This window comes from Canariomyces notabilis (assembly GCF_033297395.1).
Source record: "Canariomyces notabilis strain CBS 508.74 unplaced genomic scaffold N656scaffold_14, whole genome shotgun sequence".
In the NCBI taxonomy this organism is placed as follows: domain Eukaryota; kingdom Fungi; phylum Ascomycota; class Sordariomycetes; order Sordariales; family Chaetomiaceae; genus Canariomyces; species Canariomyces notabilis.
Genome location: NW_027041836.1, coordinates 16,860 through 34,933, shown reverse-complemented (window position 1 = coordinate 34,933; position 18,074 = coordinate 16,860). Strand labels below are relative to the sequence as shown.

Genomic DNA, 18,074 nt, shown 5'->3' with positions numbered 1-18,074 from the left:
CAACAACCACATAGCTTTGCGCTTGACCGGATAAATGCAACCAGGACAGAGTGACCAGCTGCCTGTAAACTCGACGATCCAACCATAGTATTCTGTTTCAGTTTATCCGATCGGCCAGATATGCTGGTTGCCAACCTCAAGTCATGTCAACTGGTGTTGCATCTTACCCGACATGGAGTCGACCTCGAACTGGCCGAGTTTTCTTCTTATTAGTAGCTTACCCAGCATTCGGTGGCAAGAGCGACCGGCGACTCTAGGACCAAAAGATGGGATCCCGATTGCCGTGGTTGATTTTGTTCACTCTCTGGCAGACGCTCGCAGCTTCCTCTTTTGCCCACATGCACAGCAGGAGTATGTGCTCACGCAGCAAACACGATGAGCCACTCTCTGCCTGGCAAGGGACCGAGATCTGCCCACTCTCGACGGATTGGTCCAAGGCTCCTTGGTCACACCGCCCAGTTTGTCCTGATCCGAAGGGAAATGATGACGAACAAACCCCCGGCGACTGTGTCTTCACCCTTGACACCTTTCGGGGCCAGGGGATCACCCTGATCACCACAGTTGACCTTGCGGCCAGCGTGGCAGACTACCTCGATGACTCAAGTGTGCTACCAAGATTAAGAGGCGGCTTGCTAAGCTGGGGACAGAAACAACGAGGCACGCACGAGGCGTACGAGATTAAAAATATCCCGGGGCGCGGTAAAGGAGTCGTGGCAAAACGGAGAATTAGGAAACACGAACTCGTAACCGTTGACTTCCCCGTTTTTGTTGTCAGATTGGACTTTATCAACGGAGACAGCTACACTGCACGCCAAAGACGAGTCATGATGGAAACTGGGCTGAACCAGCTGCCAGCAGAACAGAAAAAGGCGATCATGGGTTTGGCAAGAAGCACGGGAGGGGAGCCGATGATCGATATCTTGCGCACAAACGGCTTTGGAGTTGAAATTGAGGGTGTCCAGCACCTTGCACTGCTCATAGATGGCTCAGTGAGTGCACCATTTCCTTGACTTTGCGTCACCAGGGGGCATTTTCTGTGCTGACAAGATTCATTTAACTCAGAGAGTGAATCACAACTGCAGACCTAAGTGAGTACATGCACATACAGCAGCCCACATCTTCATGCATCAGACCGGCTAACAATCCACTCAGTGCATTTTGGCGGTACGCCGAAAGCAACATGGCGATGGAGGTTCTGGCACTCCGAGAAATCTCTGTCGGCGAAGAGATTGCACACAGCTGTACGCATTGTTGATCACTTTACGAACCATCCTATCGCAGTCTAGGCAGCTTCAGCTTACAACCTCCAGATGCCCCTCTCGGATACACATACGAAGAGCGCAAGGCGGTGCTCCAGGGCTGGGGCTTTCGTTGCCGGTGCGCGCTCTGCTCGGCCCCGCCAGCAGAAAGGGAGGTCTCGGACAGCCTCCGACAACGTCTGCTCGAAATCCATCGGACCCTTGGTCAGGCGGCAGGACTCAGCAGACAGCGTATCGGCGAGCTCGTGCCGGAGGCGCTGGGGATCATAAAGCGGGAAGAGCTCGAGCCGCAGCTCGTCGAATACTATCAGCAGTTTGCCAAGGCGTACATGGCGGTGGGCGATCTCAAGCGGGCGAGGGAGTACGTTGCGCTGGCGGATGAGATGTGGCTGCTTTATGGAGGGGAGGAGCATGAGAACATTCAGGGTATGAGGGAGCTTTGGGCTTTGTTGGAGGAAGCTGAGCGGCTGGCGGAGGATGACTAGTTGACTCGATGCGGACGCCAACCAGCTCACCCTTGCTATCACCATCGGTGGCCACCGATACCGGCTTAGCAGGGTGGTGCAGCTTTACGCCGCGTGCGAGGCATTCCCGCACAATGCTTTGCTCGTTGAGCAGCACACGGAGCCGATTGTCGCGGAACTTGGGCGCTGAATGCGTGCTCTCCTGACAGAGAGCACTGATTTCAGGCGCTACGGACTCGAGGGACTCAGGAGTGGTGTGGAGATGGGGAATTGTGATTATATATGACAGGTGCGGATATCTTCATATGTATTCTTCGCGTATGTTTCTCTCCGAGTCCCCATCAATCTGGGAGTTACCGCCTCCTTTCTGGACGAGCTAGCCGCCCATATCCCCGGGTCGGAATGCCGTGTTCTTCATCATTCAAGTCCTCCTCCGTCTGGACACCGACTTTGACGAGAATCGCACTTCCCTGGTTCTGGCCCTTGCTCTCTGCGCCATGGCGGCCAGAGTTGGACAGCTGGTCCTGACCAGCTCTAGCAGTCGAAGCTGGATTGGCACCGAGTTTCGTTGATATGTGACGGTAACGCCTTGGAGGGAACAAGATATAGACCTTCCATTTTACTGGAGGATTATACCTTTCAGGCGACGCTATATACCTGTTATGGACAATGTGTATACCCCTAAAAGCCTAGGCTCTAAGCTATATCCCCTATTTCATGCCGTCAGTACCATGCAGACCATCCGATGCAACCGTTCTGTAGAGATCAATCCATGAAAGAGCCGTTCCCCGTAGCGGAGTAGCCCCATGCAAGACAGCTTGGAGCCAGGCAGGCCCAACACCGGACTAAAGCAACCTGGAATTCCAGCTTTGTAACCCAAATAGACACCTGAAAAGGTCCAAAACCTCATCACCAAAATCACCCCGCTGCTCAAGCAGTCTCGAAATAGCGTGGCCCACTTCCAAACTGAATGTGCCATGACAACAAGAGGAAGTTCGCTTTGTCGTCCCCAAGCTATGGCCCGTCTATTTCACCAGCGGCAGCAGATCAATTTAGGGGAAAACTGTCTTGAGGGTACACTGCCTGTCCGTTAGGTAGACAATATCATCTCTACGTTCATCCCGCGGCCGAGGACGAATATCTACTAGTAGTTACCCCCTAAAGGATGTTCATGCCAGTGTCATCATCAAGCCAAGGGCGTCATCTTCGTAACCACACTCCGGCTCAGAATTTCTGAATGTAGGAACCTCCACCTCTTTTGAAGCGGAGTCTTCCACAATGCCTCCCCATAACGAGCAAAACGTGACTGGATGGGACAATGCTGACATTCTGGAAAGAGTGAGGATGCCACCTAAAAACAAATGAACCCAGCATCTCGTGCCGGAACTGAAGCTGGCTCCTTGACTGTGGGTAGGGTTCAGGTTCCTGGCTGGCCCCCCTTCGGAAGCAATTCTAAATCACCACTGACAGTCTCCCAGCCATGTCCTGATAGCGGTGCACAAGGCCTGGCCTTTGACCGGGGAATCCGCTTCCTCATGAAGGGAATCAAGGACAAGCTTAGAGCTTGCTTGGGCAGATGGCGGGTGTGTCCTCCATTATCTTCGCTGGCCCGGAGATCCCTCGGCACGCCGCTGCTGGCGCCGGCTCCGGTGCTACCAGCCGACCATGTACGAGTGGTGTTGTCGTCGGCCATTGCTCCAACAGAAAGAGAAGCTCAGAGACTCCATCGACCTCGAGCTGGGTACCGGTGTCTTACAGCCGGACCCGCTTGGGTGGCATGTTACTCTCTCGTACAAGGATCAAGACCAGCTGTGGCCGCCGCACTCATATCACCTCCCATGGGGACAATTGGGATTTGTGAACGCGATCCATAGAAAAAAGAAATCGGTGCATTGGTCCTAAAAGTGCCAGTGTAGTACCTACCTAAGTACCCCAAGGGGTCGCTACGCCTATTATGAGAAGAGCCGTCGAGGGCGGGAGCCGGCAGAGGCAGGAGGGCCGCCGCAGTTGATGGTATTGCGGCCTATTCTGAGGTCCCGAGCAGCTTGTAGGACCGACTTCTCAGAGACATTCCACACTAGCTTGGTACACTGGGGCCTCCAGCGGTAGAGGGCGTAGGAGGTGGCTCTGCTACCCTGATCCAGGAGCATCTCATCGAGAAGGGCACCCTCTACAAGCGCCACTATTGTACCACGGTAACCTGCTGCCCACCGCCAGACGGGACTGCTCCACCTAATATGGTACTACTAGTAGTACCAGGGCCGGGGTAGCAGGGAGCCACCTGAAGGACGCTCGCTGTTAAACGACTGGATTCGAGGTTTGGGGCAATATAAAGGAGTCCGTTTAGCTTTTGGATGTTTACCTTTCCCGGGCCCCATGACTGGGAGGGTGTTGAAGGGTGGTCCTTTTAGTACCTGATGCCCGTAACGGACTTCAACACATGTCCCAGAGACTCTCCAGCAAAAGGCAGGTGGTAGCCTGCAGTGAGGTGAGGCTGTGAGCAGTGCAGGCGTGGACAACCCCCGACTCAGACGTTGACGGAAGTGTTGCCAAACAGGAGGATCGGTTCCACCATCTATTTGTGCCTGGTCGGTGCTGGCAGGTATCCCTGCACGATGTCAAGTTCTGGTAACAGAAAAGTCGGAGGTTGATCCCATCTTCACCTTAGGTACTTCCCAAGTCAGGTTGCGACAGCCAGCGGCGGAGCATTGCCCGGACATTGGTAGGTACCTTACCTACCTACGTAAGGTAACCACGAAGAAGGCGAAACACGACCATGATGGCCGGAGCAGCGGTTGGCTAGGTACGTTCAGGGACCCGAGAGATCACTGCACTTTTGAGTCTTGAGTAGGTACGTTAACTTCGCGGCCAAAATAAACATCCATTCTAGTGTAGATATGTACTAGTATGTACTTGTGGCCGCTGTGAGAACCCAAGATCCCAAAACCCAACCCCCCCCCACCCCATTAAGGTTCCGAGCTTCGCCACCTCAGTATTCGTGAATGTTCATTTGTCCGCCGTCCCGCCCCCTCCATCAAGATACCCTCCGTTCTCCCCTCGCCGCCCACCTCAACCCAAAATCTGCCCGCTCACGCGATGATGATGGGATCGGCGTGAGACCCGGCAACAGCATGACACGGCCGCTTCGCTGGCGGCGGCGCCGGTGACCCCGACCCCTGAGCACCCGCACCCGCACCCTGACCCACGTCAACAACCTCAACAACAACAACAACATCATCATCCCCATCATCCTCAGGCGCAGGCCGCTTCTTGTTGTTCTTGCTGCCTTGCCCGGTGGCAGTGGCAGCAGCATGTACCGAAGCAACGCCCTGGGCGTCGTTCAACCTCTGCCTCTCCCTCTCCCTTTCCAGTTCCCTTTCCCTAGCGCGCTGGAATGCCGCAACACGGTTCTCAAAGCAGTTGCGGCCGCCGATGCCGCCCGCGAAGACGGCCGCCGTGTTGTTGGCCGCTTCGACCTTGTACTTGAGGGCAAGCTCGGCGGCCGCTTGTTGGTTGCGGGGGTGCTTGGGCGTCTTCAAGTTGGACCCGGACCCGGACCCGGACCCGGACCCGGACTTTGGCTGTTTGTGCGGCGGCAGGGTTGAAGACGAAGACGTCTTTGACGGCCGGCCCGGGCGCTTTTTCTGGTTATGGCTCTGGCTGTCCGAGCCGCGGGTAGTCTTGTTGTTGTTCTTGGGCTTGTTTGAGGAGGAGGAGGAGGAGGGCTCGGCACCCGGACGCGGACGCGGACTCGGACCCGGCCGTGCGCTTGTGTGTGCGCTCGCCGCGGCTGAGGTCACGGTCACTGCGTTTGTTGTTGTTGTTGCCGCTGCTGGTGTTGGTGCTGCTGCTTCCTCGCCAGACATCTCGTCCACGGGGACAAACCGCGCAGGCGCTGCTGCTAAGGCCGCAGGTGTGATGGTCTGGTGGGTTTCGTCATCGGCCTCCTCCTCCTCGGCCGCCATTTCGGCAAACGCGGCGTCAATCTCCTCTTGGGAGGGGAAGGACTCGGCGGCGGCGGCTTCTTCTGGGCCCGGAGGACTGGTGGTCGCGGTCGCGGTCTCGCCCTCGCCCTCGGCGGACACCTCGGCAAAGATCCGGTCGATCTCCTCGTCGGAGTACCAGGTCGAGTTCTGAGAAGAGGAAGACATGATGGTTTATGTCTTTTTTATAGCGAAGAGGGATGGCTTTTTGATGGCAGAACTGTCCGTTGCGAAGACTTGGAGAGATATTAGTCCGAAGTTTGAGTGATAGAATGGAGGACTGAGATTGCGATGGAATTTATTGTTGAGAGGAAGATGAGAGCTGGGCAAATTCACACCAGATAATTGATGTGAATGGGACGATGAAGAATGGATGGGAAGAAGAGGGAGGGAACAGGGCAATAAATACTTCGACTGAAGCCTCTGAGCTATGACGGTGATGAGAAAGAAAGTGGCAGGAGATCTTGCCTGTGAACTTGGATAGCACGCCTAAATTAGTATGTGACGAACGGTCTGAGCAAGAATGTTTGCTATAAGGAGGACGGAACCAAGAGGGCGGGACATAGAGTCTGTGATCCACGACATGTGAGAGTGCTGGACGGACGGGAATGAGCTATATCATCCAGATCCGAGGGCCTCAGTATGTGATGGAGTGGTTGGAAAGACCGATAGTGAGTTTCAAACCCGAAAGGTGAAGCCGATGGGCTGTTACAGGCGAGCAACATCGGGAAAAGTAGGCAAAGATCTCGGTCAGTCACCCCTCGTAGAACTGTGCAGGGAGACTGGAGCTGAGGGATGGTTTCTCACGGCCATCGTTGCTCGGCCCCCTGCAATCAAGAAGTGCAATGCTAGCAAGAGATGATTAGGAGCTCTTTGCTTGGGAGAGGCTGGGATAAACCAGGGCCACGAGTACCCGCTAAGTTTTGATTAACTTGGGGCTAGGACGGTTTACTCGTTCGCTTCGAGGTCTAACAATGGCGATGCTGAAGGGGATGTTGAGGCAGATGAGGATCATGATGTTCGACTATCTACTTGAACTCCAGTCTGGTGGCATGGAAACCTCCCATGAGTCCTCCTTCAGGCCGCTTCACATGTCATATTGGGATGGTGAGCGAAATGATCAAGTCCAACTGAGTGTTTGACTCCCCAAGACTACAGGCGCATGTGATGATGATACTAGAGGGTTTCGTCAAGCAAACAATCCCTTCATGTTGTTCCACGATTCTGGGGTGCTTCCTGCTGTGACTGTCTTCGCTCGAGAATCTGGAGGTTGGAATAAGCATCTAGATACTAGAGACATCCAAGTGTGCAAGCGCCGTGTCAAATCCCAATAGCCCGGTTACAACTTATACCCAAGAACTTTGACACAGTCAGTGCTAACCGCGCGTTAGAATCAATGCGTCTTCTAATTGGGTGTATTGGCGATGGATCACGCTAAGCTTAGCTGCTTCTAGTATATATGACTAGTGGTGTCATAATCTCTCTCTCTGCTCGTGTCTTGACCGTGCCCCTGATACTGTCTGTGGGATGGGGCTGGGGAGGGAGAGAGGTTGGTTAAATCGGGAGAGCTTGATAATGGGCGTCGCGAAAATGGGTGCAGTCCATCTTCACTGTTTGGGTCTGTAAGCTTTGGCAATGAGAATGTGGTAGGTGGCCTGAAGTGTTGTGCTGTGGGCAGCCCCTATTTTTTGTAGTGTAAGTCAGGGGCCAGCCCCAAACTCTCGATCACAACATGGGAATTGCTATTCTTCCCAATCTATTCCAAGTAATGCCAGATGGCGTCCTTGCTACAATGAAAAGTTCCGTTACAGCGGTTCAAAAGTAGTTTATTCTTCGGTTTTCAACCAGAACCTCCGTTTCGACCCCTGAGCTAGTAAACAAACAAATGATGGTTACCAGAGTACCATAGGTACCTTACGTACATTTACAGTACAGTGAAAACCCCTAGGCGCATACAGTACGCACGTTACTGTATTTTATCTAGTGTAAGTGCGATGGTGGGGCACTGCATTAATGGACTTCACCTTCCGTCTCTCTCACGGTTTCACCGCCTTGTTCGCAACTCCATTCGCTTCACCAGAGTATCACCAATTCTTCGCTTTTGGATACAAGATGTTACCGCCGCCTCTATTGAGCGTCTATCGGCAATATAAAGAAGACACGGATGCAGTAGCATCGTGGCTCGCAGCAACCGCAAGAGCCCACGGTTACCCCGCCAATCTTCTTACCAACGCGATCCCATCGCAGCAACGCCAGGGAGGGCGTCTCAAGGGCAAGGCCCGGAAAACCCAGCAAAAGCCCGAGAAGAAATCAGCTAAATTCAAGTATACTGTTGCCATCAAAGATTTTGTTCCCTTGGCTGAATGGATCGCCTCGCGCCAGCCCCCCGTCGAGGTCCCCTCATCGTTCGTTTCGGTCATCAACCGGGTCATCGCGGTAAGATCCGACTTCGCCGACCGCATTGCCGGCCACGGCATTTAAACAGGACGATGACTCAAACCAGCGACACTCGTATTTTGTTGGCGTGCTCAAAAAGGTTCGAGATGTTCTCAAGCCAAGAATGCCAGCAGGTGCCTCCGAACCCACGTCTCGACAGCTTGACGAGCCTGAGAATCTGAGCAATATGTTCTCTGCCCTCACAGTTTACGAACCGTCTGAGGAGGACTTGGAGAGTTTCTTTGTTTCCATGGCATCGCCGACGCCCGAGAAACCCGAGCAGGACATTGTCTACGAGGCCGAGGCTCAGACCTCTATCGTGGATGCCATGTACCCTTACATGACGATGTACACCGACCTCGATCGTATCAGACACCAGATTCGCTGGATTTGGGCCACCTACCAAATTGGAATGGTAGACCTAGTGGCAGCCGCCATTGCAACGAATTCGGCAATTGGTCTTGCTAGAAGTCTCATCGACGACGTTCTCCCGGCCTTGCAGCCCCATTCGGTTTGGGACGTGGCTCAAACGTTCTACTTCGCAAGCTGTCTGGCGAAAGGATTCTCGTTCGATGACATCTTGGACGCCAATGGGCGCCCTAGCCCCGAGACCTACGATGTTCAGGATGACGTCTACATGGTGGCTTACAACGTGCTCACGAGTCTACTTCCTGTTCTAATCACTGATCTTCCGGTCTACAAGGACGGGTCATTTGGGACCTATGACCCAAAGCGCTTTCGTCCCGATCTGTCCGGACAGGAAAAAATCCAGGACGACCTGATTCTTTTGACTGAAATGTTCACCGAGCTTGTTACCGTTGGCCGTCTCGTCGACGATTTTCCGGTTCAAGATGAGCTTATGCGCGGCATCAAGGAGATGGACAAGACCCGTGAGATATCTTTCCACCTTGTCTTCTCGGCCCAGGTCTTTCTTGATATCCATCATGTTCTCCGATATGAAGCCGATCATCCCTTCCAGCAGTTGATGAAGCAGTTGGATTACATGGAGACATCTCTGCGACGGCAGATGGAGTTCCACGAAGGTCTCGAGTTTGAGAATTGGCCTGCTTCAAACGAACGCGCTTTACAGGGCTGCGTCAGCAGAATACAATGGCTCAGCAACGATCCTGTCTTCAAAGCCAAGCAAAGAGCTGCCGCGCGTCAGAACATGACAGTAGAAGAAACGCTTAATCGGCATCGGATGTTGCGCCATTCACCCGTGCTCGCTGGCTTGATGCTGTTCCAGTTCCGCGGTTTAGTCTACGACATTGGGATCGCCGCCGCAAATTTATTTGGCTCCATCTCGTACACCTGGCACCTGTATAATGCAACACGTCGCGAAAAACTCTTGCCAACGCGTTGGGATGATATGGATGTCTTATACAGCACTCTCGGGTCCTCGAATTTTCATGTCGGGGACGCTCCAAAGCATGCAAATGAGTATTTGGTGAGGTACTGCCTCCAGATGGGCGTTTCAGTAGCTTTTTTCGCGAACAAGAAACAACGCGGCCGGAGCATCAAGCTACAAGTGTCCCGCGCAGGCCCTCGCCGGTTCAAAGACGGTGCCCCAGTCTCGAAAATGTTCACGGACCGGTACGTATGGAAGACGGCGGCGCAATTTGACTGGACCGCAGAGCATCTCTATCAGATCATTTCATGTGGAAGGTGGCAAGCTGAAGATCCAACCAAGGACATTCCAACCTTCATGATAGCCATTGACGACCCGGAGGCAAGTGGTTCTGGCAAGAAGTCAAAACCTAAACCTTTGGAGGGAGGCATGCTCAGCCCTGAATCTCTTTTCTAGTCCTTGGTCTGGGCTCTGCAAGATGAGACGCTTGAATTCGCGTTTCCTTATCTGGAGATGCATCGTCATTGCTGGGGGCTCCTGCGACGGGTAAAGAAAGCCTGCGAGCCGCTTCTTCTCCAGTCGTATGGCCCAAACTATATCCCACACGAGGGCCACCTTCCCCAGGTTGTTGGCTATGCATTCTGGCTGGCGGCTGCAGGATCGGTGGAAGGACATGCTAAAGTCCAAGACATGCGGCTGCTTGAGATAGCTGCGCGGGAGATCCACGAGCTTCTGGATGTAACTGGTTCGAATGCCATGATAGAAATCATGCGTGAAAATATGGGTTTGTGGCTGGAGATCAAGACGGAGAGGGAGGATGGTGGAGCTGAAGGCTCTGAAAGGCGGGTGATTACGTTTTAGATGGGGATTCTAGAACTGAGAACTGTGGTGAGAGAATGGGAGGTCGGGGAGGATATACCCAGATGTGCAAAGGAAGAGGTCAATGCTTGATCTCATCCCAGGCTTCTTGATGTTCGGCTATACTTGGTAAGTATTCTCTGGGAGATAAGGGTTTCTGACAGGTATGTAGAGCAAGACCCGAGCCAGCCAGGCATAATATATGCCTTGCCAATCTCATGCGACAGAGGTTGTCAGATATCTCGGACAAGTAATCACCCACGCGGGACCTTTCATTTAGCAGAGATATCACTTGGGAGGTTCTAGCTGATTCGACAACGCTTCCCATCTTAAGAGATCTCGGTGGTTTCAATCTCCATACAAGCCTTTCCGCACACTAGCAAATTGACAGAGAGGTGGCAAAACAAGATCAGGTACATGCAACAGACACCGCTCTGGCACTGTCCGTCCAGGTATCGGCAGTGACGCACGTCTTTCCCAGAAGATCGGAATTACGAGATGCCAGTCCCTCCAGGAATTGCTTGATCGGATCTTGGCGTCAACATCGGGTTGTGTGGACAGGAGCCAGCTGGGGCGGCGAGGGCGGCAATGGATGCGTAGCCCCTGGCATCAGACTGCAGAGCTATTGCCGAGAAACAGCCAATGAAAGTTGCCAGCTTATAAATCTGGTGATGCATTGGGTAATTGGGGTCCAAAACGTTGGTGCACCTGCATAAGGAGATCTCTGCATGCAGTCCTCTGTAGTCCTAACCTAGCCCTATGGGATTTGTATCACAGCGAAGATGCAAGACTATGCTATTCATGCTGACAAATGAAGAAAAGGTCGATCTTTAAGAACAAAGCGGAACTCCGACTTTAAATCCGAGAGCAGCATGCCCTTATTCTCAAGTACATCAGAAACCACGGCTCATAAAAGGCATAAACGACTCACACCATGAAGAAAACAGATATCACTTCGCCAAAAACCAAGGACATTAGACCCTTCACCCCACTAGTCAACTCACACCTACCAAAATGCCCAACATCCTAATCCTCGGCGGAACCGGCTACCTCGGCCAGGCCGTAAGCCAAGCCCTGCTCCGATCCGGCAACCACTCCGTGTGGGGCACCGTCCGGCCCGGCTCCACCTCCCAGTCCAAAGCCAGAACCCTCTCCCTCAACGAAATCACCCCTGTCATCGGCGACGCCACTGACCCGGCTTGGCTGGCCAAAACAATCGCCGACCACCGCATCGATGTTGTCATTGACATCACCCAGGCCTATGACAAGGCGGGTGTTATTCTTGATGCCGTCATCTCCGCGGCCAGGAACCGTGCGGAGGTTCTTGCGAAAGAGCAGGCGGTTGGACCGAAGTTGGGGTATATTTACACATCCGGGTCGTGGGTGCATGGCTCACCGGGGTTGGGGGTTGGGAGAAAGGTTGGGGATTTGACTGTCCCCGGGACGTCACTTGCCCCGGCGAAACCGGCTACCGCGGTCGCCTGGCGGCCGGCGCATGAGCAGGCTGTGCTTGCGGCGCGGGAGGTGCTGGATGTGGCGGTTGTGAGGCCGGGAGCGATATATGGGCGCGCGTCGTGGGTGTGGGGGACTTTTTGGAGCCCTCTGCTTGCGGCAAGCAAAGATGCGGACAACAATGCGAATGAGGTGCAGATACCTGCTGACGCCGGAGCAAGGATTGGCACGGTGCATGTGGACGATTTGGCGGAGGCGTATGTGCGCGTGGTGGATAGGGTGCATGGCCTGCTTGGTTCGTGGCCTGTGTTTGATGTCACGAGCGAGGTCTTGCTGGTGCCGGATATAGTGCAGGCTGCGGCGAAGGTGCTGGGGGTGGAGAAGAAGAGGATTGTGTATGCGGGTACGGGGGGCAATCCGTTCCTTGAGGCGCTGAGTTTGGTGGTTAATACCGACTCGGCTAGGGCGAGGTGTGTGCTGGGGTGGGAGGCGAAGAGGAGGGGGTTTGTACTGAATTTGGGAGTGTTTGTGGAGGCGTGGCGGGCGGCTCAGGCTCAGGGGGAGTAGATGGAGATGTAAAGTGAAGGTTGTTGTCATATGGGACCTAACGACTGGCGTGGCCTACTCTGTTCCCGGGCATGCAAATCCATTCAGTTATCCATCCCAAATCACGAGATAGGACATCTAAGTATGTACCTTCAGTTCGGTCTCGGCGTAATCTCAGTTCCACTCCTCACTCCTTATCATCCCCCCCTGAAGTCCCAGTCCCAATTTGACCCCTAACCCTCCACGCCTCACTCCCCTCCACAGCACCCTTGACCAGCGCCTCCCTCCACCCACCCTTTACATCCTCAATCCACCCCACACTCCCATACTTCCAGCTCAACAGCCCCTCGGCCCTCGCCCCGTCCGGATGCCGGAGCAATCCAACCGCAATATCCACCATATCCATCCTATCGGTGTCGTGTACGGCGAAGAAGACTGATGCCGCGCACCGCCGGCAAAAGTACCGCTCTACATCCGGCGAGCTTTGGAATAGCGCCAGTGTTCCGATTCCCAGGTCACGGTGGGTGTCTTTTTCTTGCGCAGCGGAATTGGGATTGGCCAGGACGGCGGTTTTCAGCTCGGTGATTGTCGCGGGAAAGCTGCCGGGCGGAAAAGAGTTCGAAGACGGGGAGGGGAAGGGGGAGACGAAGGAGATGTGACCCAGCCCCGCAAACGTCCAGTGCACGAGGTCGGTTCCGAAGGTGAGCCGGCACGAGTCGCAGCAGTCCGTGTTAGCGCGGTATCGGTGGGTTTCTGGGTCGATGTACCACGGCAGTTTCGGATTGGGACTGTCTGTATCTCTCGCAGGGACTTGTGGTATGTCGACGGCGGAACGGAGGAGAAGGTTCACACCCCCGCAGTGGCACCGCAGCGGAGTGAATTCCGGGTGTGGTTCCTCGGGTGTTTTAGCCCCAGAGGAGGATGGGGCCGGCCAATCCGGCGGGAGCTGCTCGCTCAGACCCTCCCGTCCGCTCCACCGGGGGATTGGCTCGCCCGAGGACACGTCCTTGGAGAACCAGATGGTTGCGCCGGCGTCGAGGGTATCCCCTACGAAGATGTGCTTGGTGTACTTTACGAGGTTTGGGGCGTTTTCTAGTACACCAGTAAAAACCTCGAGCTTGTCACTTGCGCCGTTGTTGCCGCCCTTGAGCTTGCTGAATAGTTGTGACGAGCAGGTCGGACACGAGTATTGATGTATGTTGGACGAAAAGGGGTAGCAATGCAGCCCGGAGAGATCTTCGTCCGGGTTGGGCCACTCGACGCTCGAGAGATACAGCGAGCCAGTTACGTGGCGGCAAGAGTCGCAGTGGCAGCATTCGGCCGGGAGGGGTAGGCTCGATGCTGCGACGGATGCGGTGAAGGTGTGTGCCTTGCACAGGCAGCGGGCTGTGATGGAATTGGTGTTCTCCATTAGGAGCTGACTGTCCATCAAATCGTCTTAATTGGAATAGAAAACTGAGTGGGAAATGGATCTGTTCTAGTTGTGGGCGGGGAACACTTATAAGTTGGGATGCCGGACCCACTTCGGCTCGGCAGGGCGCCCGACGATCTGCTCCGGTGCCCGGCGATACCCGGCGATCGCTCGGAGGTCCCGATCCGAGTGGGGTCGGACCAATCGGAAGAGTACTTGGCTGCGTATCCTCGTGTAAGCACGGCACTGAATTATTCCGACTCAACGCGCATACTCTACGGAGTAAGGTGCTGTGTAGTCAATTGAACTTCCTGACATTGGCTGGGCCGGTTTGATGGCATGTTAGGAGCATGGTTATGTACTGTACATACATATGCTCATCGAGCATCGCGACGCGCTTACTGTGACACGTCGCAGTATCCCAGATCTTGACCATTATACCCTCTGACGCCGACGCAAGCCGCCTACGCACCGCATCGGGACTGCCAATTGGGTACGTACTTACCTTCTTCTGCCAATCGAGAAAAAGTGGTGGCGCCGCTCGGCAACACCCACGTGCTCAAAGCGCGGGCTTGGCATGCCGGCTCCGTGTCTCGGGTCGGGTGTTCGGCACCGGAAGCTTTTTGCGGCCCCACCCCGGCTTGGCCCGGATGCGCGCCAAGTTTGGTCAGTTTACGTCTTTGCCAGCGAGAGAGCGCCTTTTCGGCTTACCCGTAGCTCCCGCAAGTCTTTCCCCGTGGAAGCCAAGTAGTGGGACTACGCCGCCATCACTGTGCGTGACGTGGGTGCTTGCAATCCTGAGGTTATCTTCCTCATCGCTAGTGATATCGCAATATCGCCCATATCGCCTCCGTAACAGAGTCGAGTTTAGAGGAAAGAGGACGGCTTGTCAACGACGATGTTTTGCCATCATTTCTGCAGAGTTATCCTAGGCTAGAAGTTGAACTTCAAGACTGAGCTTGCTGAATTGTTGCATCCGCTAACAGGTGGATGATCTCGCTATCCTCGCCCACCTTGTATCGCTCCGAATATACGGATAAACAAGATACCAATGCCCGTAATTTAAAAGTGCTCAGTATGTCGACAGGCCTAACACCTCGCAAGTCAGAGAACGCGTCAAGCACTGTCCCTTCCTCCCAGTTCTCAACTTCATTACTCCCCGTGGCATTGGGGTCGGCACCCGCCTGAAGCAACTTCTGGATCCCTTGTAGATCACGGCCTATTACAGCGATCTGAAGAGGCGTACATGGATAGCCTCGCGCATTGGGATCGGCACCCATATCAAGAAGTCTTTGCAATGGACAGTCCTTATCGCAGGTTTCGTCAATCTGGTGTTGATGTCTTCCGATGTAATGGACCAAGATTTTGGTGGGGTCAAAAGAGTCTTTAGTTCCGTGGTTGAGGAGAAAGCCCAAAGTCTCCGGAGTTGGTTCTTTCATGATAGGACCATAGATAGCCATAAGCTCAAAAATGTTCCCGGAGAAAGTTTTGGCACTTAGCTTCGACCCGGTTTCCTTATAGATGATGATGCGTAGCTTCCCAGAAAATCATGCTTGCTGCTGATAATCCGGTTCTGCGTAGTAGTTCAGAGACTAGGTCGAAGCGCTTCAGCAAAAGCAAGTAAACCAACGTGAATACCTCGGGAGTTCTTTCGGAGGTCGTTAAATCCAGCTTCTCCGAGCACCCCATTTCCGTCCAGATTCCAACATCCACCCAAATCTCTTTGATTACATCGACGAGGTGACGGAAATGAGGTCTCCGCGGGTCGAGAAACTTGTATACCAGAGAGGGCCAAACCTTTATTCTGCCGATCCAAACGAGTCTAAGACAGCTGACAAGTTGATAAATCGACGTGTTGAAGATTATGCCGCTCGCCTCGCTTTTGTGGCTGGTAATATGTGTCCTCATTCCTTCCAAGTCCACCTCGGCCTCGAGTAACAGCGAATAGTTAAACAGTGCCGTAGCTTCTTCCTCATATGCCGAGTTGCCAGACCTGGAGAAAAAGATGGACTGCCCAGTGGCTGAGCGGCTAGACTCGAGATATTCTCGCACCGTATAGTGAGCGAGGTTGACGTTGAAGCCACCATGATTGTCGCATGTGAAGGACAGTAAGCAGCCGCAGGCCTCTTTCAGGATCTCAACGTCGGCAATAAGCGGTTGATCGTCTGCCATCTCCTTGCCGGTCATCAGGTAGTATGTGTCGATCAATATCTTACACGGGAGTGGTACAATCGAATCCCATACCGTGTTATGGAACATGGTCCACCACAGGCAGTGTCGTACCAGGTCGACATCTTCAGGGGCGATGGACGAGAAGATCCTCTCGTACGTCTCGTCCAAGGTCCGTGGCAGCTTCTTGATTGCTTCTCGAGCCATCTTCTGATACCTCAAACGGCGAAGGATATCCAATTGGCAAACAGCCCAGCGAAACATTCCCTTCGCTCCTGCTGAAAGCGCGTCTTCGACCTCGACACGGAAGGCTTCTGGCCATTGTTGGAAGATGGAGTTCGACCTGAGGGTGACCGCAATGACTTTCCTTATATCTTCCCTCACAAATGCATTCGACATAGATAGCGGGGTTGCAATGTTCAGCATTTCGCGTTCAATATCCGCATATTCGCGGCTGGTGACGAGGAGCCGAATCTTACTAAATCGAGTATCGCACAGGATATTTCGAATGACGCGAAGCAGGTTTTCCCGCGACTGGCTCTCATCGAGAGCGTCAATGATGATGAATGCTCGTTCGAAGTGACCAAGTATGGACTCCAGATGCTGGAGAAGGCCTTTGGCGCTTGGTAGCTGGCGCAAGCGGTATGATTCGTATAAGGGTTCTGGAACTCTTTTCGCAGCTCGGCAAAGCTGACTAACGATCCACCGCAGAGCTGGCGTCGATTCATCCTGGTTGTGTGCGTGCTGGCAATAATAGTAAGCGCAGATTGACTTGCCAGTGTTTGGCCTCCGCAGTGTGCGAATGACTTCCCGAATCGCATAAGAAGCCAGAACCGTTTTTCCTGCGCCGGGGATGCCGTGAACCCAGAGGCCCCTCCTGCTGTCGTTCGGGTTCATCCAAATCTTCCATTCCGGGGTACGCACGATCCAATCGCCTGTACCTTCTTCGTAATCGGCAACTGCCCTGTTGAGTATTTCGGAGGGGTTGGTTTGTTCAACCCATGTACAGATGTTTGACGTTTCCGAGCCTGTTGTGAATTGGGTATGTACATCAGCGTGAAGTCCAGCGGCTAAGCGTCAGCCCTAGAGGAATTACCACTGAGCATGCGGCAGACCGCACCGAGGTCAAACCTAATTTCCTTGATATCGCGTCTAACAAGGCCATTAGTCCCCGACCCATACCTACACGAAGAGTCTTACAATGCTTCCGAGGAGATAGCGAGACTAATTGTTCCTTTGTGCTGCTGGATTTGGGCGAGGAGCACGCGGGCTTTTTCTTGTCGGAAGGGCCATGCTAGCTGGCCCATAACCAGCTTAAGGCGCCTTCCTCGGTTGGAATTCGGTGTCACTTGTGGAGGAGTTGCTGGAAAGAGCGATTCTAGCTCCCTGACGGTCCTGTGGCACCATGCGAGCGGACCTTCCTCGCCACCCAAAGTCTTGAGCATTGGGGACGAAGAGCCTTCGCAGTCAATCAGGAACTTGAGGCTCTCGAGAAGCGCTTTCAAGAATGATGCTTCGATAAGGATCGATCGGAGATCCTTCGGGTAGTCATCAACGGCTCCGATGTAGTAACGGCAAAGTTGGGCAATGCGGTCGGCGCATTGGATCACCGCGATGATGCTCGCGCTCACCGATAATGGATCCATTGTGGTTTCTGGAGGCAAGTGTGAGTGTGCATGGACGTTGTGAGAAAGGAAAAGAAGAAAATCGCGGTAGGACAGGCAGGGAGTAGGGGCTAGATAAAAGAATTTGGCGAAGGGAAATGAACCAACCAGCTGCTTGGGTGACGTGGGCTGTGCGAGAAGTCATGTTGGGGCCGAGGCTGTGTGTGCCTGATCCCCGTGCTGGTCTGCTGGATTGGGCAGCATCGAGACGGGAAAGATGTGCTTTCTTTGGCGGGCTGCGGCATGAAAGCAGCCACAGCTCACCCTAGCTCAGGATTACCACCGCTCAGGAAAGAGCACCTTCCTATCTCGAGCAACTATCCACGAATAAGCTGCTCTTCTTGAATGATACATTCATGCTCTGCTCTAGAAGCATTCGTTCCTACGACTGGAAGTTTCCTACCTTACCTAGTAGGTAGCTTATGTTGTTGCGAGGTGATTATAAACGTCGCCTGAACGCTACGTGAACCGCATGTAGACCAAC

At 53.9% G+C, this 18,074-nt stretch overlaps 6 protein-coding genes across 6 annotated transcripts; 3 read left to right on the top strand and 3 right to left on the bottom strand.

The window, feature by feature from the left end:
* Positions 1–707: 707 nt before the first annotated feature.
* Positions 708–1,699, top strand: N656DRAFT_680019 (uncharacterized protein; the record flags this gene model as incomplete). Its single annotated transcript, XM_064810539.1, has 4 exons — positions 708–989; positions 1,063–1,088; positions 1,177–1,241; positions 1,311–1,699. Coding segments are annotated over 4 exons (762 nt in total), but the record flags the coding sequence as incomplete, so codon positions are not given.
* A 3,113-nt stretch (positions 1,700–4,812) lies between these two features.
* Positions 4,813–5,874, bottom strand: N656DRAFT_798899 (uncharacterized protein; the record flags this gene model as incomplete). Its single annotated transcript, XM_064817813.1, has 1 exon — positions 4,813–5,874. One exon carries the CDS (start codon positions 5,872–5,874, stop codon positions 4,813–4,815), a length of 1,062 nt encoding a protein of 353 aa, XP_064669075.1.
* Positions 5,875–7,818: 1,944 nt separating this feature from the next.
* On the top strand, positions 7,819–10,705 carry N656DRAFT_837525 (uncharacterized protein; the record flags this gene model as incomplete). Its single annotated transcript, XM_064818832.1, has 3 exons — positions 7,819–8,142; positions 8,192–9,875; positions 9,969–10,705. 3 exons carry the CDS (start codon positions 7,819–7,821, stop codon positions 10,349–10,351), a joined length of 2,391 nt encoding a protein of 796 aa, XP_064669074.1. The 3' UTR covers positions 10,352–10,705.
* A 620-nt stretch (positions 10,706–11,325) lies between these two features.
* N656DRAFT_754867 (NAD(P)-binding protein) lies at positions 11,326–12,367 on the top strand (the record flags this gene model as incomplete). The annotated part of the gene is made up of 1 exon (XM_064813086.1): positions 11,326–12,367. The coding sequence occupies exon 1, from the start codon at positions 11,363–11,365 to the stop codon at positions 12,365–12,367; it is 1,005 nt and encodes a 334-aa protein (XP_064669073.1). The 5' UTR covers positions 11,326–11,362.
* Positions 12,368–12,533: 166 nt separating this feature from the next.
* N656DRAFT_829823 (uncharacterized protein) lies at positions 12,534–14,336 on the bottom strand (the record flags this gene model as incomplete). Its single annotated transcript, XM_064818588.1, has 3 exons — positions 12,534–13,767; positions 14,129–14,158; positions 14,263–14,336. 3 exons carry the CDS (start codon positions 14,334–14,336, stop codon positions 12,534–12,536), a joined length of 1,338 nt encoding a protein of 445 aa, XP_064669072.1.
* Positions 14,337–15,752: 1,416 nt separating this feature from the next.
* N656DRAFT_681029 (uncharacterized protein) lies at positions 15,753–17,569 on the bottom strand (the record flags this gene model as incomplete). The annotated part of the gene is made up of 3 exons (XM_064810552.1): positions 15,753–16,954; positions 17,023–17,078; positions 17,127–17,569. Coding segments are annotated over 3 exons (1,701 nt in total), but the record flags the coding sequence as incomplete, so codon positions are not given.
* Between the last annotated feature and the right edge of the window lie 505 nt (positions 17,570–18,074).